The sequence below is a fragment of the Microcaecilia unicolor genome, chromosome 3 (genome assembly GCF_901765095.1).
Source record: "Microcaecilia unicolor chromosome 3, aMicUni1.1, whole genome shotgun sequence".
Taxonomy (NCBI): domain Eukaryota; kingdom Metazoa; phylum Chordata; class Amphibia; order Gymnophiona; family Siphonopidae; genus Microcaecilia; species Microcaecilia unicolor.
The window spans coordinates 266,740,873-266,768,741 of record NC_044033.1 but is presented as its reverse complement, the minus strand read 5'-3'; the positions used below and the strand labels follow the sequence as shown (position 1 = coordinate 266,768,741).

The 27,869-nt window shown below is 44.7% G+C and overlaps 1 protein-coding gene across 1 annotated transcript in view; it reads left to right on the top strand.

Moving 5' to 3' along the window:
* Positions 1–27,869, top strand: part of NID1 (nidogen 1) — a 249,834-nt gene that overhangs the window by 118,218 nt on the left and 103,747 nt on the right. Inside the window, exons 9-11 of the mRNA XM_030194981.1 lie at positions 8,032–8,265; positions 23,005–23,148; positions 26,172–26,300. Of these exons, the coding sequence (XP_030050841.1) occupies positions 8,032–8,265; positions 23,005–23,148; positions 26,172–26,300 (507 nt within the window). The remainder of the gene's footprint in view (positions 1–8,031; positions 8,266–23,004; positions 23,149–26,171; positions 26,301–27,869) is intronic.

Here is a 27,869-nt window from a genome sequence, read left to right as displayed (position 1 = left end):
TGGGCCACATGGCCTCCACAGTTCATGTGACTCCCATGGCCCGTCTTCATATAAGATCTGCTCAATGGACCCTAGCCTCCCAGTGGTATCAGGCTGCTGGGGGCCTAGAAGACGTGATCCACCTGTCCACGAGTTTTCTCAAATCCCTGTATTGGTGGACGATTTGCTCCAATTTGACTCTGGGACGTCCCTTCCAAATTCCTCAGCCGCAAAAAGTGCTGACCACGGATGCGTCTCTCCTGGGATGGGGAGCTCATGTCGATGGGCTTCACACCCAAGGAAGTTGGTCCCTCCAAGAACGCGATCTACAGATCAATCTTCTGGAGTTGCGAGCGATCTGGAACGCTCTGAAGGCTTTCAGAGATCGGCTGTCCCACCAAATTATCCAAATTCAGACAGACAACCAGGTTGCCATGTACTATGTCAACAAGCAGGGGGGCACCGGATCTCGCCCCCTGTGTCAGGAAGCCGTCAGCATGTGGCTCTGGGCTCGCCGTCTCGGCATGGTGCTCCAAGCCACATATCTGGCAGGCGTAAACAACAGTCTGGCCGACAGGTTGAGCAGGATTATGCAACCTCACGAGTGGTCGCTCAGTTCCAGGGTAGTGCGACAGATCTTCCAAGCGTGGGGCACCCCCTTGGTGGATCTCTTCGCATCTCGAGCGAACCACAAAGTCCCTCAGTTCTGTTCCAGGCTTCAGGCCTCCGGCAGACTAGCATCGGATGCCTTCCTCCTGGATTGGGGGGAGGGCCTGCTGTATGCTTATCCTCCCATCCCTCTGGTGGGGAAGACTTTGTTGAAACTCAAGCAAGACCGAGGCACCATGATTCTGATTGCTCCCTTTTGGCCGCGTCAGATCTGGTTCCCCCTTCTTCTGACTGTTCTCTTGTGCTTGACTGCTTAAATATTTTAAATTTAAATGCTTTACTTTTTGTCTATTAGATTGTAAGCTCTTTGAGCAGGGACTGTCTTTCTTCTGTGTTTGTACAGCGCTGCGTACACTTTGTAGCGCTCTAGAAATGTTAAATAGTAGTAGTAGTAGTAGTAGAGTTATCCTCCGAAGAACCGTGGAGATTGGAGTGTTTTCCGACCCTCATCACACAGGACGAGGGGGCGCTTCTGCATCCCAACCTCCAGTCTCTGGCTCTCACGGCCTGGATGTTGAGGGCGTAGACTTTGCCTCCTTGGGTCTGTCGGAGGGTGTCTCCCGCATCTTGCTTGCTTCCAGGAAAGACTCCACTAAGAGAAGTTACTTCTTCCATTGGAGGAGGTTTGCCGTCTGGTGTGACAGCAAGGCCCTAGATCCTCGCTCTTGTCCTACACAGACCCTGCTTGAATACCTTCTGCACTTGTCTGAGTCTGGCCTCAAGACCAACTCTGTAAGAGTTCACCTTAGTGCAATCAGTGCATACCATTACCGTGTGGAAGGTAAGCCGATCTCAGGACAGCCTTTAGTTGTTCGCTTCATGAGAGGTTTGCTTTTGTCAAAGCCCCCTGTCAAGCCTCCTACAGTGTCATGGGATCTCAATGTCGTTCTCACCCAGCTGATGAAACCTCCTTTTGAGCCACTGAATTCCTGCCATCTGAAGTACTTGACCTGGAAGGTCATTTTCTTGGTGGCAGTTACTTCAGCTCGTAGAGTCAGTGAGCTTCAGGCCCTGGTAGCCCAGGCCCCTTACACCAAATTTCATCATAACAGAGTAGTCCTCCGCACTCACCCTAAGTTCTTGCCAAAGGTCGTGTCGGAGTTCCATCTGAACCAGTCAATTGTCTTGCCAACATTCTTTCCCCGTCCTCATTCCTGCCCTGCTGAACGTCAGCTGCACACATTGGACTGCAAGAGAGCATTGGCCTTCTACCTGGAGCGGACACAGCCCCACAGACAGTCCGCCCAATTGTTTGTTTCTTTTGATCCCAATAGGAGGGGAGTGGCTGTAGGGAAACGCACCATATCCAATTGGCTAGCAGATTGCATTTCCTTCACTTACGCCCAGGCGGGGCTGGCTCTTGAGGGTCATGTCACGGCTCATAATGTTAGAGCCATGGCTGCGTCGGTAGCCCACTTGAAGTCAGCCTCCATTGAAGAAATTTGCAAAGCTGCGACGTGGTCATCTGTCCACACATTCACATCTCATTACTGCCTGCAGCAGGATACCCGACGCGACAGTCGGTTCGGGCAGTCAGTTCTTCAGAACCTGTTTGGGCTTTAGGATCCAACTCCACCCCCCGAGGGCCCTGTTTGTTCTGTTCCAGGCTGCACTCTCAGTTAGTTGGTAAATTTTTTAGGTCAATCTCAGTTATGCCCTCGCCGTTGCGAGGCCCAATTGACCATGGTTGTTTGTTTTGAGTGAGCCTGGGGGCTAGGGATACCCCATCAGTGAGAACAAGCAGCCTGCTTGTCCTCGGAGAAAGCGAATGCTACATACCTGTAGAAGGTATTCTCCGAGGACAGCAGGCTGATTGTTCTCACAAACCCGCCCGCCTCCCCTTTGGAGTTGAGTCTTCCCTTGAAGTGTATTGTCTTGCTACATACTGGACTGGCCGGCTCGAGCCGGTTTCGGGCGGGAAGACGGCCCGCGCATGCGCGGTGCGCATGGGCGCGCGAGGACTAGCAAAGGCCTTTGCTAGTAAACTTTCCGATGGAGGGGGCTGCCGAGGATGTCAACCCATCAGTGAGAACAATCAGCCTGCTGTCCTCGGAGAATACCTTCTACAGGTATGTAGCATTCGCTGTAGTAGTAGGATGTAACTGGACTATGCCCCCTAGAATGCCCCTGACATAGTCTGCTTGAAGTTAGGTGCTAACCGATCATTTTCAACAGCATTAACTGGTTAAGTGTTGCTGAAATGGACATTAGTATGAGATATGCACCACATGGCTCATTTGTATGAAATAGGACATGCAGCATTTAGCACATGCTAAGCTCTAGTAAAAGGGCCCCTAAATAAACAAAATTATCATTAAAATTACAAACTCTAAATTATGAAACACAGAATACAAATCGGGCACAAATAAAATTGAACATTTTGGAATAAACTCTATCCCCAGCTAACCAAAAGTTCATCACAGCTCATACGACCCCTGTTTCTAGAATTTACAGCAAATAACTTTATTGTCTCATTCTTATGAATAAGACGCAGTTTGTCATTATTCAAAGTGATTTAAACGGGCAGGACAGGCTCCTGCCCGCTTAAATTGTCTTTTGCTGCCTAACCCCCGATATTCAGTGGCACTAAAGCAGGAACTGCTACTGAATATCACCTCCGACCATCGCAAAATAAAGGGACAGATTGGGGGAGGAAAGAGCATTTTACTCTTGCAGTTTGACATGTCCAGTGCCTTTGATATGGTGCACCACGATATACTTTTGTGGCTCCTTGACTATTTTGGCACAAGTGGTAACGTACTGGCCTGGCTGAGAGGTTTTCTCACATCCAGATCCTACCAGGTATACGCCAACTCTACCCTTTCATCTCACTGGAAAGCAGACTGCGGTGTGCCACAGGGCTCCCCGCTATCACCTACCCTCTTCAATGTGATGTTGATCCCTCTGGCAACGGCTCTCTCTAAACTGGGATTCAACCCGTTTATGCAGATGATATCACTATCTTCATCCCTTTTGAAAAAGACCTAACTGAAATTACCTGTAGGATTCGGCAAGGCTTTAAAACCATGCTTGACTGGGCCAATTCTTTTCGATTTGGCCCAGTCAAGCATGAGAAAACGCAGAGAAAACGCACTGTTTGATCCTCTCCTCCCCCTATAGCAAACTCAGGCCTCCTACATTCATTACTCCTGAGCTAGTCCTGCCTATCTCGGCAGTTGCTTCCTATGTCCGTCTCAATAGCAGACTATGGACTTTTCCTCCAGGAATATGTTCAAACCTTTTTTAAACCCAGATACGTAACCACTCTTACCACCTCCTCCGGCAAAGAGTTCCAGAGCTTAACTATTCGCTGAGTGAAAAAATATTTCCTCCTATTTGTTTTAAAAGTATTTCCATGTAACTTCCTCGAGTGTCCCCTAGTCTTTGCACTTTTGGAACGAGTAAAAAATCAATTTACTCCTACTCATTCTTCACCACTTAGGATTTTGTAGACCTCAGTCATATCTCCCTCGTCCGTCTCTTTTCCAAGCTGAAGAGCCCTAACCTCTTTAGCCTTTCCTTATACGAGAGGAGTTCCATCCCCTTTATCATTTTAGTCGCTCTTCTTTGAACCTGTTCTAATTCTGCTATGTTTTCTTTGAGATATGGTGACCAGAATTGAACGCAGTATTCAAGGTGTGGATGCACCATGGAGTGATACAAAGGCATTATAGTATTTTTGGTCTTATTCACCATCCCTTTCCTAATAATTCCTAGCATCCTGTTTGCTTTTTTGGCCGCTGCCGCACATTGAGCAGAAGATTTCAGTGTATTTACAACACCCAGATCTTTTTCTTGAGCGCTGACCCCCAAGATGGACCCTAGTATCAGGTAACTGTGATTCAGATTATTCTTTCCAATGTGCATCACCTTTCATTTGTCCACATTAAATTTCATCTGCCATTTGGATGCCCAGCCTTCCAATTTCCTAAGGTCTTCCTGTAGTATTTCACAGTCTGCACGTGTTTTAACAATAGTTTTGTATCATCTGTAGATTTCATCACCTCACTCATCGTTCTGATTTCCATATCATTTATAAATATGTTAAATAGTACCGGTTCCAGTACAGATCCCTGTGGCACTCCACTGTTCATTCTCCTCCATTGAGAGAAATGACCATTTAACCCTACCCTCTGTTTTCTGTCCAATAACCAATTCCTAATCCACACCAGAACCTTGCCTCCTATCCTATGACTCTTTATTTTTCTCAGGAGTCTGTCATGAGGAACATTATCAAAAGCTTTTTGAAAATCTAGATACACTACATCAACCGACGCACCTTTATCCATATATTTATTCATGCCTTCAAAAAAATGAAGCAAGTTGGTGAGTAAAGACTTCCGCGGCTGAACCCATGCTGACTCTGTCCCGTTAAACCATGTTTGTCTACATGTTGTATAATTTTATTCTTTATAATAGTTTCCACTATTTTGCCCGACACTGACGTCAGGCTATAATTTCCTGAATCACCCCTAGAACCCCTTTTAAAAATTGGCATCACACTGGCCACCCTCCAATCTTCAGGTAGTACAGATGATTTTAACGGCAGGTTACATATTACTAACAGCAGATGAGCAATTTCATGCTTGAGTTCTTTGAGTACCCTTGAATGTATGCCATCCGGTCTAGGTGATTTGCTACTCTTTAATTTGTCAATTTGGCTCAGTACATCTTCCAGGTTCACCAATATTTCTTTCAATTCCTCCGCATCTTCACCCTAGAAAACCATTTCCGGTACAAGCAGATCTCTTACATCTTCTTCCAGGCATCAACTACCCTCTCCGTGCAAAAGAATTTCCTGACATTACTCATAAGTCTACCACCCCGCAACCTTAATTTGTGTCCTCTAGTTTTACCATTTTCCCTTCTCTGGAAAATATTGGTTTCTATATTATTGCCTTTCAAGTATTTAAATGTCTGTATCATATGTATCAGTTGACTCAATTTACTCTTCCACACTCCCAAATTTGGTGGTTCTGAATTTTTCCACCTCTGGGCTGTTAGACACTTAGCTGCAGCATACCCCCATCTAAGCCATCTACTAACCTCCCATGATTCCCTTTCATTTTGCAAGCCCAGCAAACATTCCTTAGGACCACAAGCCAACGACTGGCTAGTTAGTTTAACCAGTGCTTTCGTAACCCCCTGCCAGAACACCACCACCCTCGGACAAGTCCACCAAATGTACATAAATGACCCCTTTTGTGTCCTACACCTCCAACACAACCCCGTGCCCCCCAGGTACATTTTCTGTAATCTTTCCGGTGTGTAGTTCCATCTTGTTAAAACCTTATATGCATTCTCGTACCAATGCACACAGTGAAGCTTTATACACTTCCCCACAAATGGAGTCCCACTCTTGTTCTGAGGGGTTAAAGAGGCATAAAGGGGGATGGGATCGTTTACAGATAAACGTACTGACTATATAAGACTATGTTTATGATGTAATATTACTTGTAAAGTTGTTGGGGGTGGGGGGAGGGGCTAGGGAGGGGTGGGAGAATGAAGGCCCCTGCGTGGGCTGTAATGAGCGGGTTGTGCTTACGGTTACATATTCGTTGTTTGAATATGTGTTGGCTGTTTAAATATTTTTATTTAGCAGCATAAAGTTAAAAAAATGTATCATCTCTCCTCTGTCCCTCCTCTTCTCTAGGGTGTACATATTTGCTTTCTTTAATAGATAGTTCAAGGCAGGGGTTCCCATTCTATTGTGTGGATCCCTTTATCATCCTTCAAAATGATTTGGAGCTCCCCATCTCTTTACCCTCCCACACCGGTTTTCGCTCCTCCCAGTGAATAACCTTCCTTGGCCAGCAGTATTGCAACAAGGCAGAACTAGGTTCCACTCCCCTCCACCCATGGTCTTCAAACCATTAATATGCAAACACCCAACAATAAAATAAACATGTGTTTATACATTAGCTATAACTTATAACATACTAGGAAAAAAGGCCCGTTTCTGAAACGAATGAAACGGGCGCTAGCAAGGTGTTTGTCCTCCGATGCATGGCAGCAGGCCAGGCCATCCATGCCCCTCCCCCAGAGGTGTGCAGTCGTCCCAGCCCCCGAGATCGTCGGTCACCGGTTCTCCGCGCCTTCCTCCGTCCCTGTGGACGCTACCCACCACCCCAGGTCGGTCGGTCGCTCCCCCACCCAGGTCACCGCACCGCCCACAAGTTTGCCGCTGCACACGCCCCCCCCCCCCCTTTTCTAAGAACGGCGCACGCCCCCTCCATTGAACTAACACAGCCAATACCTGAGAAACGCAACAGTACAGCACATCGCTTCCTTTCGGGTCTTCTTCCCTCCTTTTGTCCCGCCCTCTTGTGACGTGAGTTCCGGAAGGGCGGGAAGAAGAGCCGAAGAGAAGCGATGTTCTGTACTTCTGCGTTTCTGAGGTACTGGCTGTATTAGTACAATGGAGGGGGAGTGGGGCGGTCTTAGAAAAGGGGGGGGGGTGGGTGGAGCGGCAAAGTTGTGGGCGGTGCGGTGACCTGGGTGGGGGAGTGAGCGAGCGACCTGGGGTGGTGGGTAGCAGCCAGAGGCTTCGGGGGAGGTTTTGAAGGAACGCGAAGGGAGGGCAGTAACAGGAAGGGAGGGAGGGTGTTCAAATCGGAGGGAGGGAGTGACGTGTGTGGATGGGTGGGGCCTGTGTCGGCGAGTGTAGTTGTGGTCATTAGTACCCGCCCTCGACGTCATAACGTTTTGACGTGAGGGCGGGGCACAGATACCTGATTGTTAAAAATGGTTACAGAGCTTCGAACTTACGAACTCTGAAGCCACAAAGTCAGGTTTAGAACGTTGAGGGTGCGTTTTATGTGCAGATGGGGCGTGGCGGAGGGCGGGTCTATGAGTGAGGGTGAGTGGCTCTCATAGGTCATAGCCTAGCCTACTGAACAGTACAGGAGTTGAGTGCTTCACTGCCATGGGGTGAGCTTCAGAACGTTTGAGGTGGGTTTTATTTATATAGATGAACGGCAGTAACGCCATTAGTGTGAATCAGACTATATATATTCGTGCCATCTGGAAGCTTAAAGCTATCTGTGTGTTAGAAAGTAAGGATATAACCAGTCTCTCAGACCAAGAATTGAGTGGCAGTCATAGCCTCTAGGTAGACATCTGAAGTCTCAGACAAGGTTTTTGAGTCAGCCTCTTGTCTGAATGCTTTTGAAACCAGATCTAAACAGGTGAACCTGGTTTCCCTTGCACTGGTTTGTCAGCCTGCCCTAAACCAAATACATGTTTAAAAGCCCCAATAAGAGGTCCATCTCTTTTGCAGTATATACTTCGAGAAATCTTAAGTGCTTATTAATAATTGGTCCATGTTTTTAACAGTAATAAAATGTTGGGCTTGTTTTTTCTTTCTGTTTATTGCATTTTTAGTTATAACTTCTTCATCGACCAGGGAATACACAGTGGAGTTTCCTGAGGGCAGTTCTCAGACCTACACGTATCAGTGGAAGCAGACCATGTCTTTTCAAGAATGCATCTATGATACTACACAAAATACAATTCCTGCTACTCAGCAGCTTTCAGTGGATCGCATTTTTGTCTTGTATAATCGAGAAGAAAAAATTCTACGATATGCAATGAGCAACTCAATTGGCCCAATCAGTGGTATGTATTGTGGCATTCATTTAAATTCAAATGGCTTTAAGAGAGATGTAATTACTTTTTTTTTATCCTAACAAACTAGGAATTTCCTTCTACTGATTTGCATGAAGGTAGAAGTATTCCCTTGTTTGGCAGGATGCACCTGGTGGGTTCAGGTGCCACCCTTTTCCAAGATGGCGCCAGAGGCAGGAGAGAGTGGGTATTGCTGGTAATTGGGGAAGCTCTGGGGGCCTGAGAAGAGGGGTCAGAGGGTGGAGGGTGCCACTAGATGCCAGGGAATATTTTTTAAGTAGTGTGGGGAGGGGGTTGAGTTGTGGAGAGGTGCCACTAGACAACACATATATTTTTTTTAATGTTGGGGGGAGTGGGTGTCAGGTCAGAGGGGAGGGAGGGGACTGCTAGACTACCAGGGATGGGAGCTGATGTAGAAAAGGGGTGTTTGAGTATTTGTGGAGGGGGAGCTTATTAGCTTTTCTGCCCTGATGCCAATCCTTCTACGCTGCCTCAGACCTGGTGGTAATTTTCTCAGGTTGTGCTCACTTGAAAACCTCTCTGCATCAGGGTGGAATAACGAATATTCTGCTTTACATTTATTTTAATATACTGTGTACCAGCTTCTACCGTGTGAGCTAACTCACACACTAAACCCGTTCCTGTATTATTTGCTGGCTAACATGTGCGCCTTGCCTTCTTTAACTGCACACTGCTCCCCATAGTAGCTTTCTGCATTGGCCCTTGTATGCAGTTTATGTGAGATGAGTTAAAGCCGTCAGTCTAGTTACCAGTGGATGGGTGTCAGAAGGTGGGCACAACTTTCTTTAAATTATGATATGAAATCTAAGAATTCACAAGGGTATGGGACTTTCTTTTTTTATTCTAAATTCCTATGTGCAGTAGTAAGGGTTGACATGGAATAATGCTTTCTCATATTGCTCATATGGGGACCTGTGTAGTGACTACGTACAGTAACATAACATAGTAACATAGTAGATGACGGCAGAAAAAGACCTGCATGGTCCATCTAGTCTGCCCAAGATAAACTCATATCTTGAATTTGTACCTGTCTTTTTCAGGGCACAGACCGTATAAGTCTGCCCAGTAGTATTTCCCGCCTCTCAACCACCAGTCCCGTCTCCCATCACCGGCTCTGGTACAGACCGTATAAGTCTGCCCTCCCCTATCCTAGCCTCCCAACCACCAACCCCTCTTCCCCCCACCTGCTCTGCCACCCAATTTCAGCTAAGCTTCTGAGGATCCATTCCTGCTGCACAGGATTCCTTTATGCATATCCCACGCATGTTTGAATTCTGTTACCGTTTTCATCTCCACCACCTCCCGCGGGAGGGCATTCCAAGCATCCACCACCCTCTCCGTGAAAAAATAATTCCTGACATCTTTTTTGAGTCTGCCCCCCTTCAATCTCATTTCATGTCCTCTCGTTCTACCACCTTCCCATCTCCGGAAAAGATTTTTTTGCGGATTAATACCTTTCAAGTATTTGAACGTCTGTATCATATCACCCCTGTTCCTCCTTTCATGTTCAGGTCAGCAAGTCTTTGGTCATATGTCTTGGAACGCAAATGCCATTCCATTCTCGTAGCTTTTCTTTGCACCGCTTCCATTTTTTTAACATCCTTCACAAGGTACGGCCTCCAAAACTGAACACAATACTCCAGGTGGGGCCTTACCAACGACTTGTACAGGGGCATCAACACTTCCTTTCTTCTGCTGATCACACCTCTCTCTATACAGCCTAGCAACCTTCTCGCTACGGCCACCGCCCTGTCACACTGTTTCGTCGCCTTCAGATCCTCGGATACTATCACCCCAAGATCCCTCTCCCCCTCAGTACCTATCAGACTCTCCCCGCCTAACACATACGTCTCTCGTGGGTTTCTACTCCCTAAATGCATCACTTTGCATTTCTTCGCATTGAATTTTAATTGCCAAACCTCAGACCATTCTTCTAGCTTCCTCAGATCCCTTTTCATGCTTTCCACTCCCTCCCGGGCGTCCACTCTGTTGCAAATCTTAGTATCATCCGCAAATAGGCAAACTTTACCTTCTAACCCTTCGGCAATGTCACTCACAAATATATTGAACAGAATCGGCCCCAGCACCGATCCCTGAGGCACTCCGCTACTCACCTTTCCCTCCTCCGAGCGAACTCCATTTACCACCACCCTCTGTCGTCTGTCCGTCAACCAGTTCCTAATCCAGTTCACCACTTCGGGAGCTATCTTCAGCCCATCTAGTTTATTTAAGAGCCTCCTGTGAGGAACCGTGTCAAAAGCTTTGCTAAAATCTAAGTAGATTACGTCTATAGCACGTCTATGATTCAATTCTCCAGTTACCCAATCAAAGAATTCAATGAGATTCGTTTGGCACGATTTCCCTCTGGTAAAACCATGTTGTCTCGAATCTTGCAGCTTGTTGGCTTCTAGGAAATTCACTATCCTTTCCTTCAGCATGGCTTCCATTACTTTTCCAATAACCGAAGTGAGGCTTACCGGCCTGTAGTTTCCAGCTTCTTCCCTATCACCACTTTTGTGAAGAGGGACCACCTCCGCCGTTCTCCAGTCCCTCGGAACCTCTCCCGTCTCCAAGGATTTATTAAACAAATCTTTAAGAGGACCCGCCAGGACCTCTCTGAGCTCCCTCAATATTCTGGGGTGGATCCCATCCGGTCCCATGGCTTTGTCCACCTTTAGCTTTCCAAGTTGTTGATACACACTCTCTTCTGTGAACGGTGCTATATCCATTTCATTCTCAGGTGTACTTTTGCCAGTCCCTCGTGGTCCTTCTCCAGGATTTTCTTCAGTGAAAACCGAACAAAAATTAGTAAATTGGCTTTTTCTTCATCATTATCTACAGTGGGGGAAATAAGTATTTGATCCCTTGCTGATTTTGTAAGTTTGCCCACTGACAAAGACATGAGCAGCCCATAATTGAAGGGTAGGTTATTGGTAACAGTGAGAGATAGCACATCACAAATTAAATCCGGAAAATCACATTGTGGAAAGTATATGAATTTATTTGCATTCTGCAGAGGGAAATAAGTATTTGATCCCCCACCAACCAGTAAGAGATCTGGCCCCTACAGACCAGGTAGATGCTCCAAATCAACTCGTTACCTGCATGACAGACAGCTGTCGGCAATGGTCACCTGTATGAAAGACACCTGTCCACAGACTCAGTGAATCAGTCAGACTCTAACCTCTACAAAATGGCCAAGAGCAAGGAGCTGTCTAAGGATGTCAGGGACAAGATCATACACCTGCACAAGGCTGGAATGGGCTACAAAACCATCAGTAAGACGCTGGGCGAGAAGGAGACAACTGTTGGTGCCATAGTAAGAAAATGGAAGAAGTACAAAATGACTGTCAATCGACAAAGATCTGGGGCTCCACGCAAAATCTCACCTCGTGGGGTATCCTTGATCATGAGGAAGGTTAGAAATCAGCCTACAACTACAAGGGGGGAACTTGTCAATGATCTCAAGGCAGCTGGGACCACTGTCACCACGAAAACCATTGGTAACACATTACGACATAACGGATTGCAATCCTGCAGTGCCCGCAAGGTCCCCCTGCTCCGGAAGGCACATGTGACGGCCCGTCTGAAGTTTGCCAGTGAACACCTGGATGATGCCGAGAGTGATTGGGAGAAGGTGCTGTGGTCAGATGAGACAAAAATTGAGCTCTTTGGCATGAACTCAACTCGCCGTGTTTGGAGGAAGAGAAATGCTGCCTATGACCCAAAGAACACCGTCCCCACTGTCAAGCATGGAGGTGGAAATGTTATGTTTTGGGGGTGTTTCTCTGCTAAGGGCACAGGACTACTTCACCGCATCAATGGGAGAATGGATGGGGCCATGTACCGTACAATTCTGAGTGACAACCTCCTTCCCTCCGCCAGGGCCTTAAAAATGGGTCGTGGCTGGGTCTTCCAGCACGACAATGACCCAAAACATACAGCCAAGGCAACAAAGGAGTGGCTCAGGAAGAAGCACATTAGGGTCATGGAGTGGCCTAGTCAGTCACCAGACCTTAATCCCATTGAAAACTTATGGAGGGAGCTGAAGATGCGAGTTGCCAAGCGACAGCCCAGAACTCTTAATGATTTAGAGATGATCTGCAAAGAGGAGTGGACCAAAATTCCTCCTGACATGTGTGCAAACCTCATCATCAACTACAGAAGACGTCTGACCGCTGTGCTTGCCAACAAGGGTTTTGCCACCAAGTATTAGGTCTTGTTTGCCAGAGGGATTAAATACTTATTTCCCTCTGCAGAATGCAAATAAATTCATATACTTTCCACAATGTGATTTTCCGGATTTAATTTGTGATGTGCTATCTCTCACTGTTACCAATAACCTACCCTTCAATTATGGGCTGCTCATGTCTTTGTCAGTGGGCAAACTTACAAAATCAGCAAGGGATCAAATACTTATTTCCCCCACTGTACATAGCGGTTCGCTGTATCTTTTAGTCTCACAATCCCCTTTTTAGTCCTTCTTCTTTCACTAATATACCTGAAGAAATTTTTGTCGCCCCTCCTTACATTTCTAGCCATTTGTTCTTCCGCTTGCGCCTTCGCCAGATGTACCTCTCTCTTGGCTTCTTTCAGTTTCATCCGGTATTCCTCCCCGTGTTCCTCTTCTTGAGATTTTCTATATTTCTGGAACGCCAACTCTTTAGCCTTTATTTTCTCAGCCACTTGCTTGGAGAACCATATCGGTTTCCTTTTCCTCTTGCTTTTATTTACTCTCCTTACATAAAGGTCTGTGGCCCTATTTATTGCTTCTTTCAGCCTGGACCACTGCCCTTCCACTTCCTGTTCGTCCTCCCAGCCCATCATCTCCTTCCTCAGGTATTCCCCCATTTTACTAAAGTCAGCACGCTTGAAATCCAGGACTTTGAGTTTAGAGTGGCCGCCCTCCACTTCAGCCGTTATATCAAACCAAACAGTTTGATGGTCACTGTTTCCCAGATGTGCACACACTTGCACATTTGACACACTATCCCCATTTGTGAGCACCAGATCCAGCATCGCTCCCTCCCTCGTGGGTTCCGTCACCATCTGTCTGAGCAGAGCACTTTGGAAAGCATCCACGATCTGTCTACTTCTTTCCGATTTGGCAGACGGAACCTTCCAATCTACATCCGACAGATTGAAATCTCCCATCAACAGAACCTCTTTTTTCTTTCCTAATTTTTGAATATCTGCAATCAGATCTTTATAAGTCCCAAGTGCCAGCTAACTACTGTGTTAAGGCAATTCTCTGGGTGGGACCAGAATTTTCAAATGATTTAACTTCCAATTTTGCCCTAGAATATAAAAAATAAGCTTTCCTTGTTGTAATATAAATCCAGATATTCCCAATAATTATATCAGTTTCAACAATGTAAAATGCACTTTAGAGCCCCAATACAATACAGCCTCCCTCTCAGAGCTTGGTAGGAAGAGAAAAAGAAAGAAAATAAGAGGTTTCACAGGGCAAAATTAATTAAGCACTAAGCATTAAATTAGAGAGAATATCAGGAATCTCACCTTAGCCAGCAAGTGGAGAAGTTTGGAATTTAAAAGGTCCAAATTTGTTATACTTTGGAGGAGTTTGCTTCAGGTACAGAGAGGTCAGCACCTGAGCAAAGTTAGAAATGGTTTGACCCCTATTCAGAGCTCAACCCTTACCTCCTGCTGTATAATGATTAAGTCCCAAGTGCCAGCTAACTACTGTGTTAAGGCAATTCTCTGGGTGGGACCAGAATTTTCAAATGATTTAACTTCCAATTTTGCCCTTAGCCAGCAAGTGGAGAAGTTTGGAATTTAAAAGGTCCAAATTTGTTATACTTTGGAGGAGTTTGCTTCAGGTACAGAGAGGTCAGCACCTGAGCAAAGTTAGAAATGGTAACCAATGCTAATGTGTACTGAATACCCCATATACAAAAATTGGACCAAACTACAAAGATACACACAAACTCTTCCTACTCGTAAACAAACTACTAAATACTACTCTGGTGACTACTAACAACACAGACACTCCATCAGTAACCAATCTTACGAACTACTTCAAAGAGAAAATTATGAAGTTTCGACTCATGATACCTATCAATACAACGGATTACGTAAACCTTCTTGAGTTACTAGACCCAATACCCGGGGAATTCCCAGCACACCGATCATGGACCAATTTTGACATACTTCCGATCGACAGCATCTTCCAATCGCTTGGAAGATATGCTAAGTTGCAATGCAAATTAGATATCTGCCCTACCAGCCTTATAAGATCTGCCCCTCAGCTATTCAAAACAGACCTCACAAGACACCTAAATTACATGCTACAAAATAGCATCTTCCCTACGGATAAAGGAAACATTCTACTTACCCCTTTACCTAAAGATGCAAAGAAAGGTACAAATGACCTAACCAATTATCACCCAGTAGCATCCATCCCACTAATAACCAAACTCATGGAAGGTGTAGTGACAAAACAACTCACGGATTACCTAAATAAATACTCAATTCTACACGAGTCTCAATCAGGATTCCGTTCGAACCACAGCACTGAAACTGTACTAGTGACGTTAATGAACACATTTAAAAAACAATTGCAACTGGCAATAACATACGCCTCCTACAATTCGACATGTCCAGTGCCTTCGACATGGTCAACCATGAAATATTACTAAACTAGCAGATGAGCCCGTAAAAATGGGCTGTATTGGGGTTTTCCTTCCTTCCTTCCTTCCCCCCCCCCCCCCCCCCCCCCGGAATCGCCGCCGTCCCTCCACCCGGCCCGGGCCCTCTCTCTCTCCGCTACTAAACTTACACATCCATTCGCCGGAACGCAGCACGCACATCAGCTGAGCTGCCGTCGGCCCTTCCTTCTCTGCCTGTGTCCCGCTCTCCTGTGACGTAACGTCAGCGAGGGCGGGACACAGGCAGGGAAGGAAGGCCGATGGCAGCTCAGCTGATGTGCATGCTGCGTTCCGGCGAATGGATGTGTAAGTTTAGTAGCGGAGAGAGGGCCCGGGCCGGGTGTGTGTGTGTGTGGAGGGGGGGGGGGGTAACGGTAGCGGTGACCTCGTGTGGGCGGGTGCGGTATCAACCTCGGCGGCGCAGTTTCCCTCTCTGTCCCGCCCTCGTCATCACGTATTGACGCGGGGGCGGGACAGAGAGTGAAGTCTCTACTGCGCATTTGCGAGTGAGTCGGTCACTCGCCGTTTATATGTTTGATATTCTAAAATACTTTGGAGTTGGAGGTAACGTTCTGAACTGGTTCAGAGGATTCTTGACCTCAAGATCATACCAAGTAATAGCAAATGAGGATATTTCAGCCCCATGGACACCTGAATGTGGAGTTCCCCAAGGATCCCCCCTCTCACCAACCCTCTTCAACCTAATGATGATACCCTTAGCCAAGCTACTAGCCAATCATAACCTCAACCCCTATATATATGCAGACGATGTCACGATTTATATCCCGTTCAAACACGACCTAAGGGAAATCACCAACGGGATCAATCAAAGCCTCCAAATCATGCACTCCTGGACTGATGCATTCCAGCTAAAACTCAACGCAGAAAAAAACACAATGCCTTATACTCACCTCACAACATAACACAAGTAACTTCACCACCATAATAACACCAAACCTTTCTCTTCCAGTCTCAAACAATCTGAAAATTCTTGGACTTACCATTGATTGAAATCTCACACTCGAAACCCACGTGAAGAACACATCGAAAAAGATGTTCTACTCCATGTGGAAACTCAAACGAATAAAACCTTTCTTTCCAGAGATCCATTTTCCGTAACCTGATACAATTGATGGTTCTAAGTCACCTGGACTACTGCAACGCATTATACGCCGGCTGCAAAGAACAAACTATCAAGAAACTGCAAACAGCCCAAAATACCGCAGCCAGACTCATATTTGGTAAAACAAAATATGAAAGTGCATTCAAGATCTGCACGATGGTTCACAAAATCATCCACGGAGATGCCCCGAGCTACATGCTAGACCTCGTGGACCTGCCTCCCAGAAATGCTAAAAGAACAGCCCGCAAATTCCTTAATCTACACTAGAGAGTTGCACGGGGACAGAAATCCAACCCGTCCCCACGGGGAATCTTGCCCATCCCCGCAAGAATTTACCCTGCCCTCACCAACAAAAATTTAATGATACATTAAAAAAATGTCCTGTCAGCTCTCTGTCTCTGGGTTTGAGCCGCAGCACTGCAGGCAAGGAAGGAACAAAAGTTGGAACACTCTGGTGCGCACATATAAGACTTCTCCGATTCACTGGCACTGAGTGCTAAGAGATCACCACATGCATGCGCCAGTAGGTCAGGTGACATCTGATGCTGAGGTCTACGCATCAGCCCGGAAGCAGAGAGGATTAATAGTAATAGAATGATAGCAGATAAAAACCGGATCGGTTCATCCAGTCTGCCCAATAGTCACAATCATTATCAATTCATGATTAAATCAACAATGACTGTGATATTATATACGTGATTATGGTCTTTCTGTGGCGTTTCTGGGACTTGGACCATAGAAGTCCGCCTGACCCTATCCTTATGTTCCAGCTGCTGGAGTTGCCCTCAAAGCCCACTCCAGCCTATTCATCTTCTCATTTGGGGGACACAGACCTTAAAAGTCTGTCCAGAACTGTCCTCATGTTCCAGCCACTAAAGTTGCTGTCTAAACCGTTTCCAGCTCATCCAAAACCAGATTACCATATATGAGACACAGACCGTACAGGTCTCCCGGTATCGGCCCTAGTTCATCACAGCCAGAGTCACCATGTAAGTGTCACACGACACATCCACATACATGCAGCCATTTAAGTTTAGGTTTTTTATAACTTCCATTTTCTAAATAGAGATCCTCTTTGTTCATCCCATGCCTTTTTGAATTTCGTCACCATTTGTATCTCTACCACCTCCTTAATGGAGGCTTTCCACATCTATGCTGTTAAAGCAAGGAGGAGACAGCACTCAAAGAACTTGGTACTCGGTAGGTGAGAGGCTGGCGCAAGTGCAGCATACACTTCCACGGGAACCCCACAGGAACTGCGTCCGCCCCCCTGCAGGAATCCAGCGGGATTCCCGCAAACCCCGTTCCCGTGCAAGTCTCTAATCTACACTTCTCCAACTGTAAAGGAGTAAAATACAAGCTAACACATGGGACTAGCTTCTCCTACATGAGCACACAGCTTTGGAATGCGCTACCAACTGACCTGAAAACGATTAATGAAATAACTAACTTTCACAAATCTCTGAAAACCCATCTCTTCAACAAGACCTACAATGGGAATCCATAACTTAATCATAACACTGCACCTTATTCTGATAGGTATCTTCCCATAACTGTCTGTATAGATCTTTTTCTCATCCCTGATCTTGTTGTAACACCAATTGTATTTGCTACCCTGGAATGGAGATGCCATAACAGGTTTTTGTAAGCCACATTGAGCCTGCAAATAGGTGGGAAAATGTGGGATACAAATGCAATAAAATAAATAAATATACTAAGAACTGCATTGGAGAAAACTTTGTGCTGTTTAGCATATACAGAGATTTATTAAAAGTTAGCATACTGCATACATATAACATGGTAATATCTTCATTGGTTGACACTGTGGCATGTAATAAGCCCATGGGGCCACAAGTTAAATTTAACACTCTCCTAACTTGTTCTAGCTATAACATAGTAAATGTTGGCAGATAAAGACCTGCACGGTCCATCCAATCTGCTCAACAAGGTGGCCAGAATTGTATCTGGCACTCCACTTCTTCATGATTAAACACTGGTATACTTAATTTCTGTATTTCCTTGCCATTTTTGGGGCACAGACTGTAGAAATCTGCCTGGCACCAGTCCTGTTTCCCAGGTACTGGAGTTGCCATCGAAGCCCACTCCAGCCTTGATCCTGATCTGTATTTTGCCATTTACGGGACCCAGACTGTGTCTGCCCAGCATTGGTCTTAATTCCCAACCTCTAAAGCTGCTGTCAAAACTCACTCCAGCTCTGAGGTCACTGAAGTTTTGTTTTAATTGGATTCGATCCCATTTTCTGTATAGGATTCCTCTCTGTTTATCCCACACATTCCGTGGGATGGCACTCCAGGCATCCACCACCCTTTCTGTGAAAAAGTATTTCCTCACATTGTTCCTGAGTCTCCCACCCTGCAACCTCAACTTGTGAGCTGTAGTGCTACCATTTCCTTATCTCTGAAAAAGATTAGTAAACTGTCCATGTATAGATGAAGCACAGTAGGGTTGGCACCCCAGCAGTTTGTAAATTGGTGGAGCGAAGGATATTGTATATTGTAAATTGGTGGAGCAAAGGATATTGTATATTGGGTTTGGTGTCTAGCTGCTCTATAGAAATGACGATTAGTAGTGGAAACCTACCCACAAATGCAAAAGGAAACCCTTTTACAGTCGGCTGATCCCTAGCCACAGTTCTTTTTGATTTTTTTCTATTCTCCCCTTTCATGATGCCCTGAGAGTTCTGATAGATTTAATTTAATTTGGCATTTATAACCCGCTTTACCGACAAGTTCTAAATGTACATTTAACAGTATGTTATCAAAAGATTAGCTAACATTAATTAGTAATGACCTACAATGGAACTGTTCGGTATACAGTAAACTATTACATTACATCTTATTTACTAGCTAGACATGTTTGAGCACAATTGTTTATGTAAGATCATATTTAATATGAAACTTGATAGTCTTTGGAACTCATAGTCTATAATGTAGACCCTTCGCCATTTTTATCGGGACAAGTTTAGGTTCCGTGTGAGTGTTCTAATAGGTTTAGCAGGTAGTTTTGTGTTTCATCTTCCATGTCTTGTGTACATGTGGGGCTAGTTTTCCTGAGGTTGAGCCAAAGTGTTTCTGGAATAACCAAGTTTTAACTGAGCGTCTGAAATTTCCATTTACCCATAATAAGACAGTTTTATCTGCATTTAACTTGAACCTATTGGCCGACATCCACTGGGAAATTTTAGAGAAACAAAACTGAATATGTTCAAAGAAATCAGAAATGGTTGTGATAGCAAAGAACATAATTTGAACATCATCTGCATAAATGAAATATGACAAATTCAAGGATTTTAGGGGCCCTTTTACAAAGCAATGGTAAGCCCAGTGCAGGCTTACTTCTTGCCAATTTGGAGCTACCGCAGCCCCAACACGGGCACCGGCAGTAGTTCCAGCTCCAGCACGTATTTGCGTGCCGGTTACCCAGCAGTAATCAGACAGTGCTGCACACTACCTGGTTACCACCGGGGTTAGCACAAGAGACCTTACCACCACCTCAATGAGTGGTGGTAAGTGCTCCCCCCTGCATGACCATAAGGTAAGAGCAACCTTACCGCATGGCCATGTATTTTTGCAGCCTTTTTAGCTGCTGCAGTAAAAAGAGCCTCAGCACGCTTCAAAAACAGCTGCTGCAGCAGGGCCCTTTTTACCACTGCTTGGTAAAATGGTCCCTTAGTAATTTACCCAAAGGACTGAAGTAAATATTAAACAAAATAGGAGACAAAGATGAGCCTTACGGAACACCACAACCAGGGTTCCGAGTAAGAGAAGTCTCATTTTTGTACGTCACTTTGTAACTCCTGTTTCTCAAAAAAAGCAGAAAACCATTCATAAACTTTACCAGTTAAACCAATCTCACTCAGGTGAAACATCAACAGTTTGTGGTCAAACAGATCAAAAGTGGCTGCAAGATCTAATTGCATAAGGACAGAAGAAATGCCCTTATCTTTAAAAGTCTCTATGGCCTCACACCATCCTACATTTGGCACCTCGTCCAACTACATCAGCCCAAAAGAACCCTAAGATCCTTAAAGGAAATCAAACTGGTTATACCAACTTCACAAGAATGCCGAAGAAAGAAAACTCACAACATGACAATTACAGGCAGAGGAGTGGAACTGTGGAACTTACTGCCACAAGACTTACTTGAGTAGCAAAAATATTCGATTTTAGAATGTTTTCCAGAGCCTAGATGTTTGGATTGATTCAGATTTGAGCGGTGACTTTCAGGTGAAGTTGGTCACTACTACATTTCTTAAGTTAAAATGTTTATATCAAGAGCGTTCTTATTTTACTTTAGATAATTTACAAAAAATAGTACGGGTGCTAATTTTTTCCGGAATTGACTACTGTAACTCCTTTATCTCGGATTATCTTCTAAATCTCTATTTAAACTTCAGTTACTTCAGAACATCGCTTCTCATGTATTGTTTTGCATGTCTAAAAATGAGCATGTCACTCCCCTACTTAAAGCTCTTCATTGGTTGCCCGTTCAAGCTAGAATACATTTTAAGATTTGGTGTTTGACTTATAAGATTATGTATGGTTTTTGTCCTGATTATCTAGTACCACTAATTGTGATCCAACCTCCAGGATTACAACTAGGCTTTTGCATGCTAATAAACTTGAAAGCCACCCTTTTCTAAATCTAGACTGGCTGTTACTTTTACGAGACTTTTTGTTTATGCAATAGTTCCTTTATGGAACTCATTACCCTTACAAATTAGGATGGAAATTCATTACTTATGATTTAGGAAATTATTGAAAACCTGGCTTTTTTCCTGTTACACTTAAAGTGTGTTTTGTTTGCTGGTATAATGTCATTGATTTTAATTTTTTTATTGATTTATTGTATTGTTCATAAGGGGTTTTTCTTTTGTAAACAGTTCTGAGCCTTTGGGTGTGAACGGTTTATAAGATTTTTTTATGTTATGTTATCCAGTTCCTTCTTCCTCCAACTTACCTAGACTCTGTTGAAACCTATTCTCCCTTAATACCGTGCTAGTGGATGTTCCCATTCTCCTAAGGCCTAGTATAGTCTCATGGGTGTCTTGAATATCTTCTGGTAGGAGAATAAAGGCTTTTCCCCTAGCTCCATTGATGCTTTTAAAATGGTGGTAGCTGGTGGTGCTGGAGGCTGTCTCAAGTTTGAAAGGTCATCAACCAGTGATGGGACTACACTGGAACAACTACCGTTTTGAGTGTACTGTTTATAATGTACATTCAGATTGTTTTCTACAGTGCTGCCAGCCAGTGCTATTTTGGAAATATTGTTGGACTTGATAGGAGGTAAGATTTTATTCTTCTGATGATGGGAGTTGGGAAAGGAATCTGGGTATCTTAAGAGAGAATACATAGATTGGGGGGAGGAGGGGGAGGGGAGGGGGAGAGAGAACAGTAAATTGGGCACCCATAATCATAATCTGCTAGCACTAGGGTGTGGATTCACTGGAGACCACATGTGGGGGAATTGGAAGAGCTAGGAGACAGGACTGAATTTGTGCAGCTTTGATGGGCCAGGGTGCTAAAGGACTGGGAAGTATCCTCCAGTGCTAACTGGCGCTTTCATGTAGACTGGTTAGCACAGGGAAGATGTACAGTCCTAACTGTAGAAGTGCTTTTGTACTTGTAATTTCTCTTTTTTCCCCCCCAAGTTTATTAAAGAAAAGAAAGTTGAATACAAAGCCAGCAAAAATGATAGCAAAAGCAAATACAGAGGCTGAAAACTAGAATATAATAACATCAAGAAATGAACAACAAAATCCCCTCCCCACAACCAACCCCTCCATCCCTTTTCCATCAGAAACACAGTCAGGGTCCAAGGAAACAGCAAACATCAAGATATAGCACCGTCCAACTAAGCCATAGCAAGTGGGGCAGAAACTGCCCCCACTGGGACCGACTCCCCAGAGAACTCTGAGGTCAAGAGCCAAGCACTATAAAGTTCCCAGATCTTGTGGTAAGGGATCAGGCACCCAGTCCTGAATGCTGTTAGGTTAGATATTTGGTGAATATAGTCCAGTTTGCGAAGGACTACTGCCAGGGCTGGCAGCAGTGGTTGTTTCCAGGTAGCTGCCAAGGCCAGGTTACTCGCCACAAATACATTAGTTACCAGTTTGTGAACTTCTGGCTTCACACCATAGGTCTTAAAATGCAACAAACAGTAGTCCGGTTTAGCAGGGTAAGTAACTTATGTTAACGTGTGAACAAATTGCAAAACCATTGTCCAGTATTGCCAATTGCTCCAAAGCCTCTCCAGCACAACCCAGGACCTTGGTGAAACATTTAGGCTATACGATGTGGGATACAGCACCACTGATATAAAATCTTATAGCCGTTTTCAATTAAATGACTAGACACAGACTCCTAAAGCAAATATCTAAAACTACGTTCCCATGGTTTGTATTTATAGGCAGTACCTAACTCTTGTTCCCATTTAAGAATGTAGTGCATAACAAGTCTAGTGTGTCACAGGAGGGCCTGATATAAGCGAGAAATGCTCCTCCTCCCATTGTTGCTCTGCATAGCCTGCTCTAATAACGTTTCCGTGAGGTATAACTCCCCCTGGGCCCTACAAAGGATATAATCTCTGAGCTGATGATATTGGAATTCATGAGAAGAATGAAGCCTATATTCCTCCTGAAGTTCTGCAAAGGGCAGGAGCTCCCCTTCTTCCCAAACCTGCATCATGGTCCGAAGGCCTAAACCCTCCCACTGATAATTTTGGGGATCCTCACTCCCTGTGGCGAAGGGTCATAGTGAATCGCCATCTGCAAAAAATACAGCCAGCCCAGGAAAAATTTAACACGAAGTTGACCCCAAATTGTGAAGGGGCCCTAATATCACATGTTTTAGCCCTTGACAGGGAGTTGAAATAACCAACTTTTCTGTTTTCTACTAGATGGTTCTGGTGAGACGAATCGCAATCCTTGCTACATCGGCACTCATGGGTGTGACACCAATGCAGCATGCCGCCCTGGGCAAGGAAATCAGTTCACCTGCGAATGCACGGCAGGCTTCCGGGGAAACGGAATCACCTGTTTTGGTATGTCAACATCTTGACGCAGAACTGGTATAAGAGATGCATGTCTGTAGGCTGCCTGTTCTGTCGGGTAGATAGGGAGTATATTGCATGAGTTGGCATTTTTGTTTACCAAAAACTAGAAAACAAGACCTTCATGGAAGGAGATGGTGCCCTGGTGGCACAGCACAGTGTTCCAGGGAAAAAGTTACCCCATATATTGATGTCATCCTTTGCTGTGCCCATCTTCCTGCTGGCAGTGGGCATTATACAAACTAACTGAAAAGATGCTGAACTATTCCCAGAGGTTTTATTCCCTTTTCACACTAAAAATGTGGGCTGTATCTTGTTAGGCAGACTAGATGGACCGTAGAGGTCTTTATCTGCCGTCATCTACTATGTTATTATCAGGCTTATTTTCAAAAGAAAAGGGATGTCCATCTTTCGACATAAATCAGAAGATGGAAGTCCATCTCCCAAAGACGTCCAAATTGGTATAATCGAAACCCGATTTTGGACGTCTCCAGCTGCAGTCCGTCGCGAGGACGTCCAAATTTCAAGGGGGCTTGTCGGGGGTGTAGCGAAGGCAGGACTTGGGCGTGCCTAACACTTGGAAGTCTTTGACCCATAATCGAAAAAAGCAAGGACGTCCATGACGAACAGTTGGACTTTTTCACCGGGACGCGTTTTTTTTACGAATAAGGCACAAAAAGGTGCCCGAAATGACCAGATGACCACCGGAGGGAATTGGGGATGACCTCCAGTTACTCCCCCAGTGGTCACTAACCCTCTCCCACCCTCAAAAATCATCTTTAAAAATATTTTGTACCAGCCTCTATGCCAGCCTCAGATGTCATACTCGGGTCCATGACAGCGCGTGAAGGTCCCAGGAGCAGTTTTAGTGGGTACTGCAGTGCACTTCAGACAGGCAGACTCAGGCCCATACCCACCCCACCTGTTACATTTGTGGAGGAAACAGCGAGCTCTCCAAAACCCATCACAAACCCACTGTACCCACATCTAGGTGCCTCCCTTCACCTATAAAGGGTTATGGTAGTGGTGTACAGTTGTAGGTGGGGGGTTTTGTGGGGCTCAGCACACAAGATAAGGGAGCTGTGTTCCTGGGAGCATTTTATGAAGTCCACTGCAGTGTCCCCTAGGGTTCACGGTTGGTGTTCTGGCATGTCAGGGGGACCAGTGCACTACAAATGCTGGCTCCTCCCATGCCCAAATGGCTTGCATTAGGACGTTTTTGACATTGATGTCTTTGGTTTTGAAAATCACCGAAAGTCAGAAATGGCCATGTCTAGAGACGTCCAAATTTAAGGATTTGGACGTCCCTGATGGCGTTTTCGAAACGAAAGATGGACGGCCATATTGTTTTGAAAATACCCCTGGATTAATTTTTTTTTTTTTTTTTTAAACTTGGCTTTTTGGAGCATCATTTGGACCTCTGGTATCTTTATTGAGGAGGTGGGAGGTTCTTTTTATACTGTGGGGCTCATTATTGAAAGAGAAATTCATCCAAAAAGTGTTATAAAGCAGCATTTGGATGCTCTTCTTCTCAAAACATTCAAGTCAGTATTTTCGAAACCTGTTTTGCAGACATTTATCTATTCGTTTTGTTTGCAATTCATCCAAATCATGAGGGGCATGTTTGGGGTGTTGCGGAGGTGGGAATAGGGCGTGCTTAGGGTATGTCTAACACTTGGATGTTTTACAGCCATAATGGCTCAAAACAAAAACGTCCCAGTGAAAATCTAAACACTTGGGGCTAGACCTGTTTTGAAAATGAATAAAGGAAAAAGGATGCCCTAAATAAACAGATGACCACTGGAGGGAATTGGGGATGACCCCATCCCCCCCCCCCCCCCCCAAAAAAAAAAAATGTGGATAGAAAAATTACTCACCAGCCTCTGTGACAGCCTCAAATGTTATAGCCATGTCTATCAGAGCAGCATACAGGTCCCTGGAGTAGTGCAGTGTGCTGTAGACAGGTGGACCCAGGCTCATACCTCCCCCTACCTGTTACATTTGTGGTGAAATATGTCACCCCCCCCAAAAAAAAAACAAAAAAAAAAACTCACCCAAACCCTCCTGTACTCACATATAGGTGCCCCCTTCATCAATAAGGGCTATTGTAGTGGTGTATAGTTGGGGTCAGGGGGTTTAGGAGGGCTCAGAAGACAAGATAATGGGTTAACAGTAAGATGTGTCAGCCGTGCTGCATGTTGATGAACTTTGTTCTTGGATGCTTTGATCTGTCAATCATATGTTATCCATTTTGTTGAGCTAATTTGACTCCTGAGGCAGGCGCATGTGGTGCTGAAATGCAGGACTGTGTTGAGTCACTTTCACTTAGCTGTTTTGAGTTGGTTGACTGATAAGAAATACGCCCATGTTGGAACTAGATTGATCTACCCCCTATTTTTTTGTGTACATCATACATACAGTGTATGATGTTTATTGAAGGACATTATACTAATGAAATGGTCCCTTTCTGTCCTCTACATTGTGTACAGTGTTGATAATAAGACCTTCTCCTGTTATCTACCTAACAGATGATGCTTAGCTCATGTTGCACTGCCCAATGAAGGGAGTTTGACATATGAAAGTGCCATCACAAATATAGTAGGTTAGTCCAAGAAAGAGGTATTGCCTCTAACTTGTTTGCTGAACTTTATTTCTCTTTGTCTGAAAGATAATAAAAAAAATTCCATGATTTCCCAAGGGAATCTTGCTTAAGGCATCAGTTTGTTGTAGGATTTGTTTTTCTGCCTTTCATGCGCAAACAACAAAGTGGTTTATAAATAAATTAAAAGCAATGAATCATTGAGAGCTAAGAACTCCAATGAATTAGTGGTAGAAACAAAGGTAGGGACAAGGGACAACAATCAGAAGGAGGAGAAACAAAGACAGAGGTAAATAAAACTGCCTGTTTATACCCAGCCCAGTGAAATGCAGCATCTAATCTAGTATTTGTAATAGACCTGTTATTATTTGGGATATCTTTTTACTGTGACTAATCTTCCCTTCTAACTCTGCAGATGTCGATGAATGCAGAGAGCAACCAACAATATGTGGAGAGTACGCAACCTGTAACAATCAGCCTGGAACTTTCCGGTGTGAGTGCTTAGAAGGTTACCAGTTTGCAGAAGATGGTCAGACTTGTGTTGGTATGTGTTTAATGTTTATTTCTTTTATTTGTTGGGGCGAGGTTGAGGCTTTTTGGTAAAAGTATATTATTTAAGCGCTCTGGTGCCCTTTTTCTCTCAAATCCAATACTGTGAAATGGTATTTAACATTATTCAGGTTCAGTGTAGATGAACTTTCAGCTGCATGCCACTTCCCCTTCCCCCAAGGGCAGCTCAAGGCCTTTCCCCCTCATGTCAAGCATTTCTCTCAAGGTTTCCAGCAGCATCTCTCCTTCCCTACTTGCCTTCTCCCCCAAGGTATCCAGCATCGACCCCCTTCTCTCCACCTGTCCCTGCCATGTCCAGCATATTCCCCTTCCCCTTTCTGTCTTACCTCCCTCACTTTCATTGCTTGTGGTGAGCCACCATTGCCAAGTCCACTCAGATCTGCAGCCCTAGAGGGCCTAGAGCATGCACATATGTTCAATGCATGATGCATTCTGCATTTTTCTCATTTCGGAGGGGATGGGATGTGGAAGGCCTGAGCTGCAAGGGTATTCAAGGCCTTTTGCCGACTGGGCTGACTCTTCTCTAGAGTCGTCGACTGCAGCACTGGTGCTGTCTCCCAAATTTTGCTGCTCTAGGCAGATCCCTAGTCCACCTAGATTTGGCTGTACCCTGGATTGGCGATTCATTAAATCCTGAAATAAGCATAAACCTAGTGGTCAGGCTGGCCCTTCCTTTTCTGATGTCTGTCTCATTTGCAATCGCAGTTGGGCTAGTTCTTGTACAAGTATTTTGCATATAAAAAAATCATTCTTGTCCAGACTGGATGGTATTCTTCCCAGAGTACTGATAGAATTGAAAAATAAACTGGCGGAACTATTGTTAGTAATATGTAATTTATCTTTAAAATCGAGTGTGGTACCGGAAGATTGGAGGGTAGCCCATGTATTGCAGATATTTAAAACAGGTTCCAGAGGGGATCCTGGAAATTATATACCGGTGAGCCTGACATTGGTGCCGGGCAAAATGGTAGAGACTATAATAAAGAACAAAATTACAGAGCATATTCAAAAGCATGGATTAATGAGACAAAGCCAACATAGATTTAGTGAAGGGAAATCTTGCCTCACCATTCTATGATGAAATTATAGATTGGTTGATGAAATTAACATCATACCCATCATACAAAATCACCAAAGACTGATCAGACACTATACACCCCAACAAACTGACAACCAACAAACTAAGGGAAGAATACCCAAACTCAGACATTACCAACAATACGGAAAGACAGATCACAAAAAACATACACTATCCAAGGAACGACAACTAACAAAAATCCACACATCATCAAATTTAGCAGACCCATAACAAAATATCCAAGTGGGCTACATCAGTGCTAGGTCCGCAGTCAACAAAACAACAATAATATCAGACTGGATCACGTCAGAAAACCTCAATTTAATCTTCATCAATGAAACATGGATCCGTGATCAAAAGGACCCCATAATCCTCAACCTATGTCCTCCAGGATATAAAATCAATCACTGGACCAGAATGGAAAAGAGAGGAGGTGGCATAACTCTAATCTACCGAGACCAATTC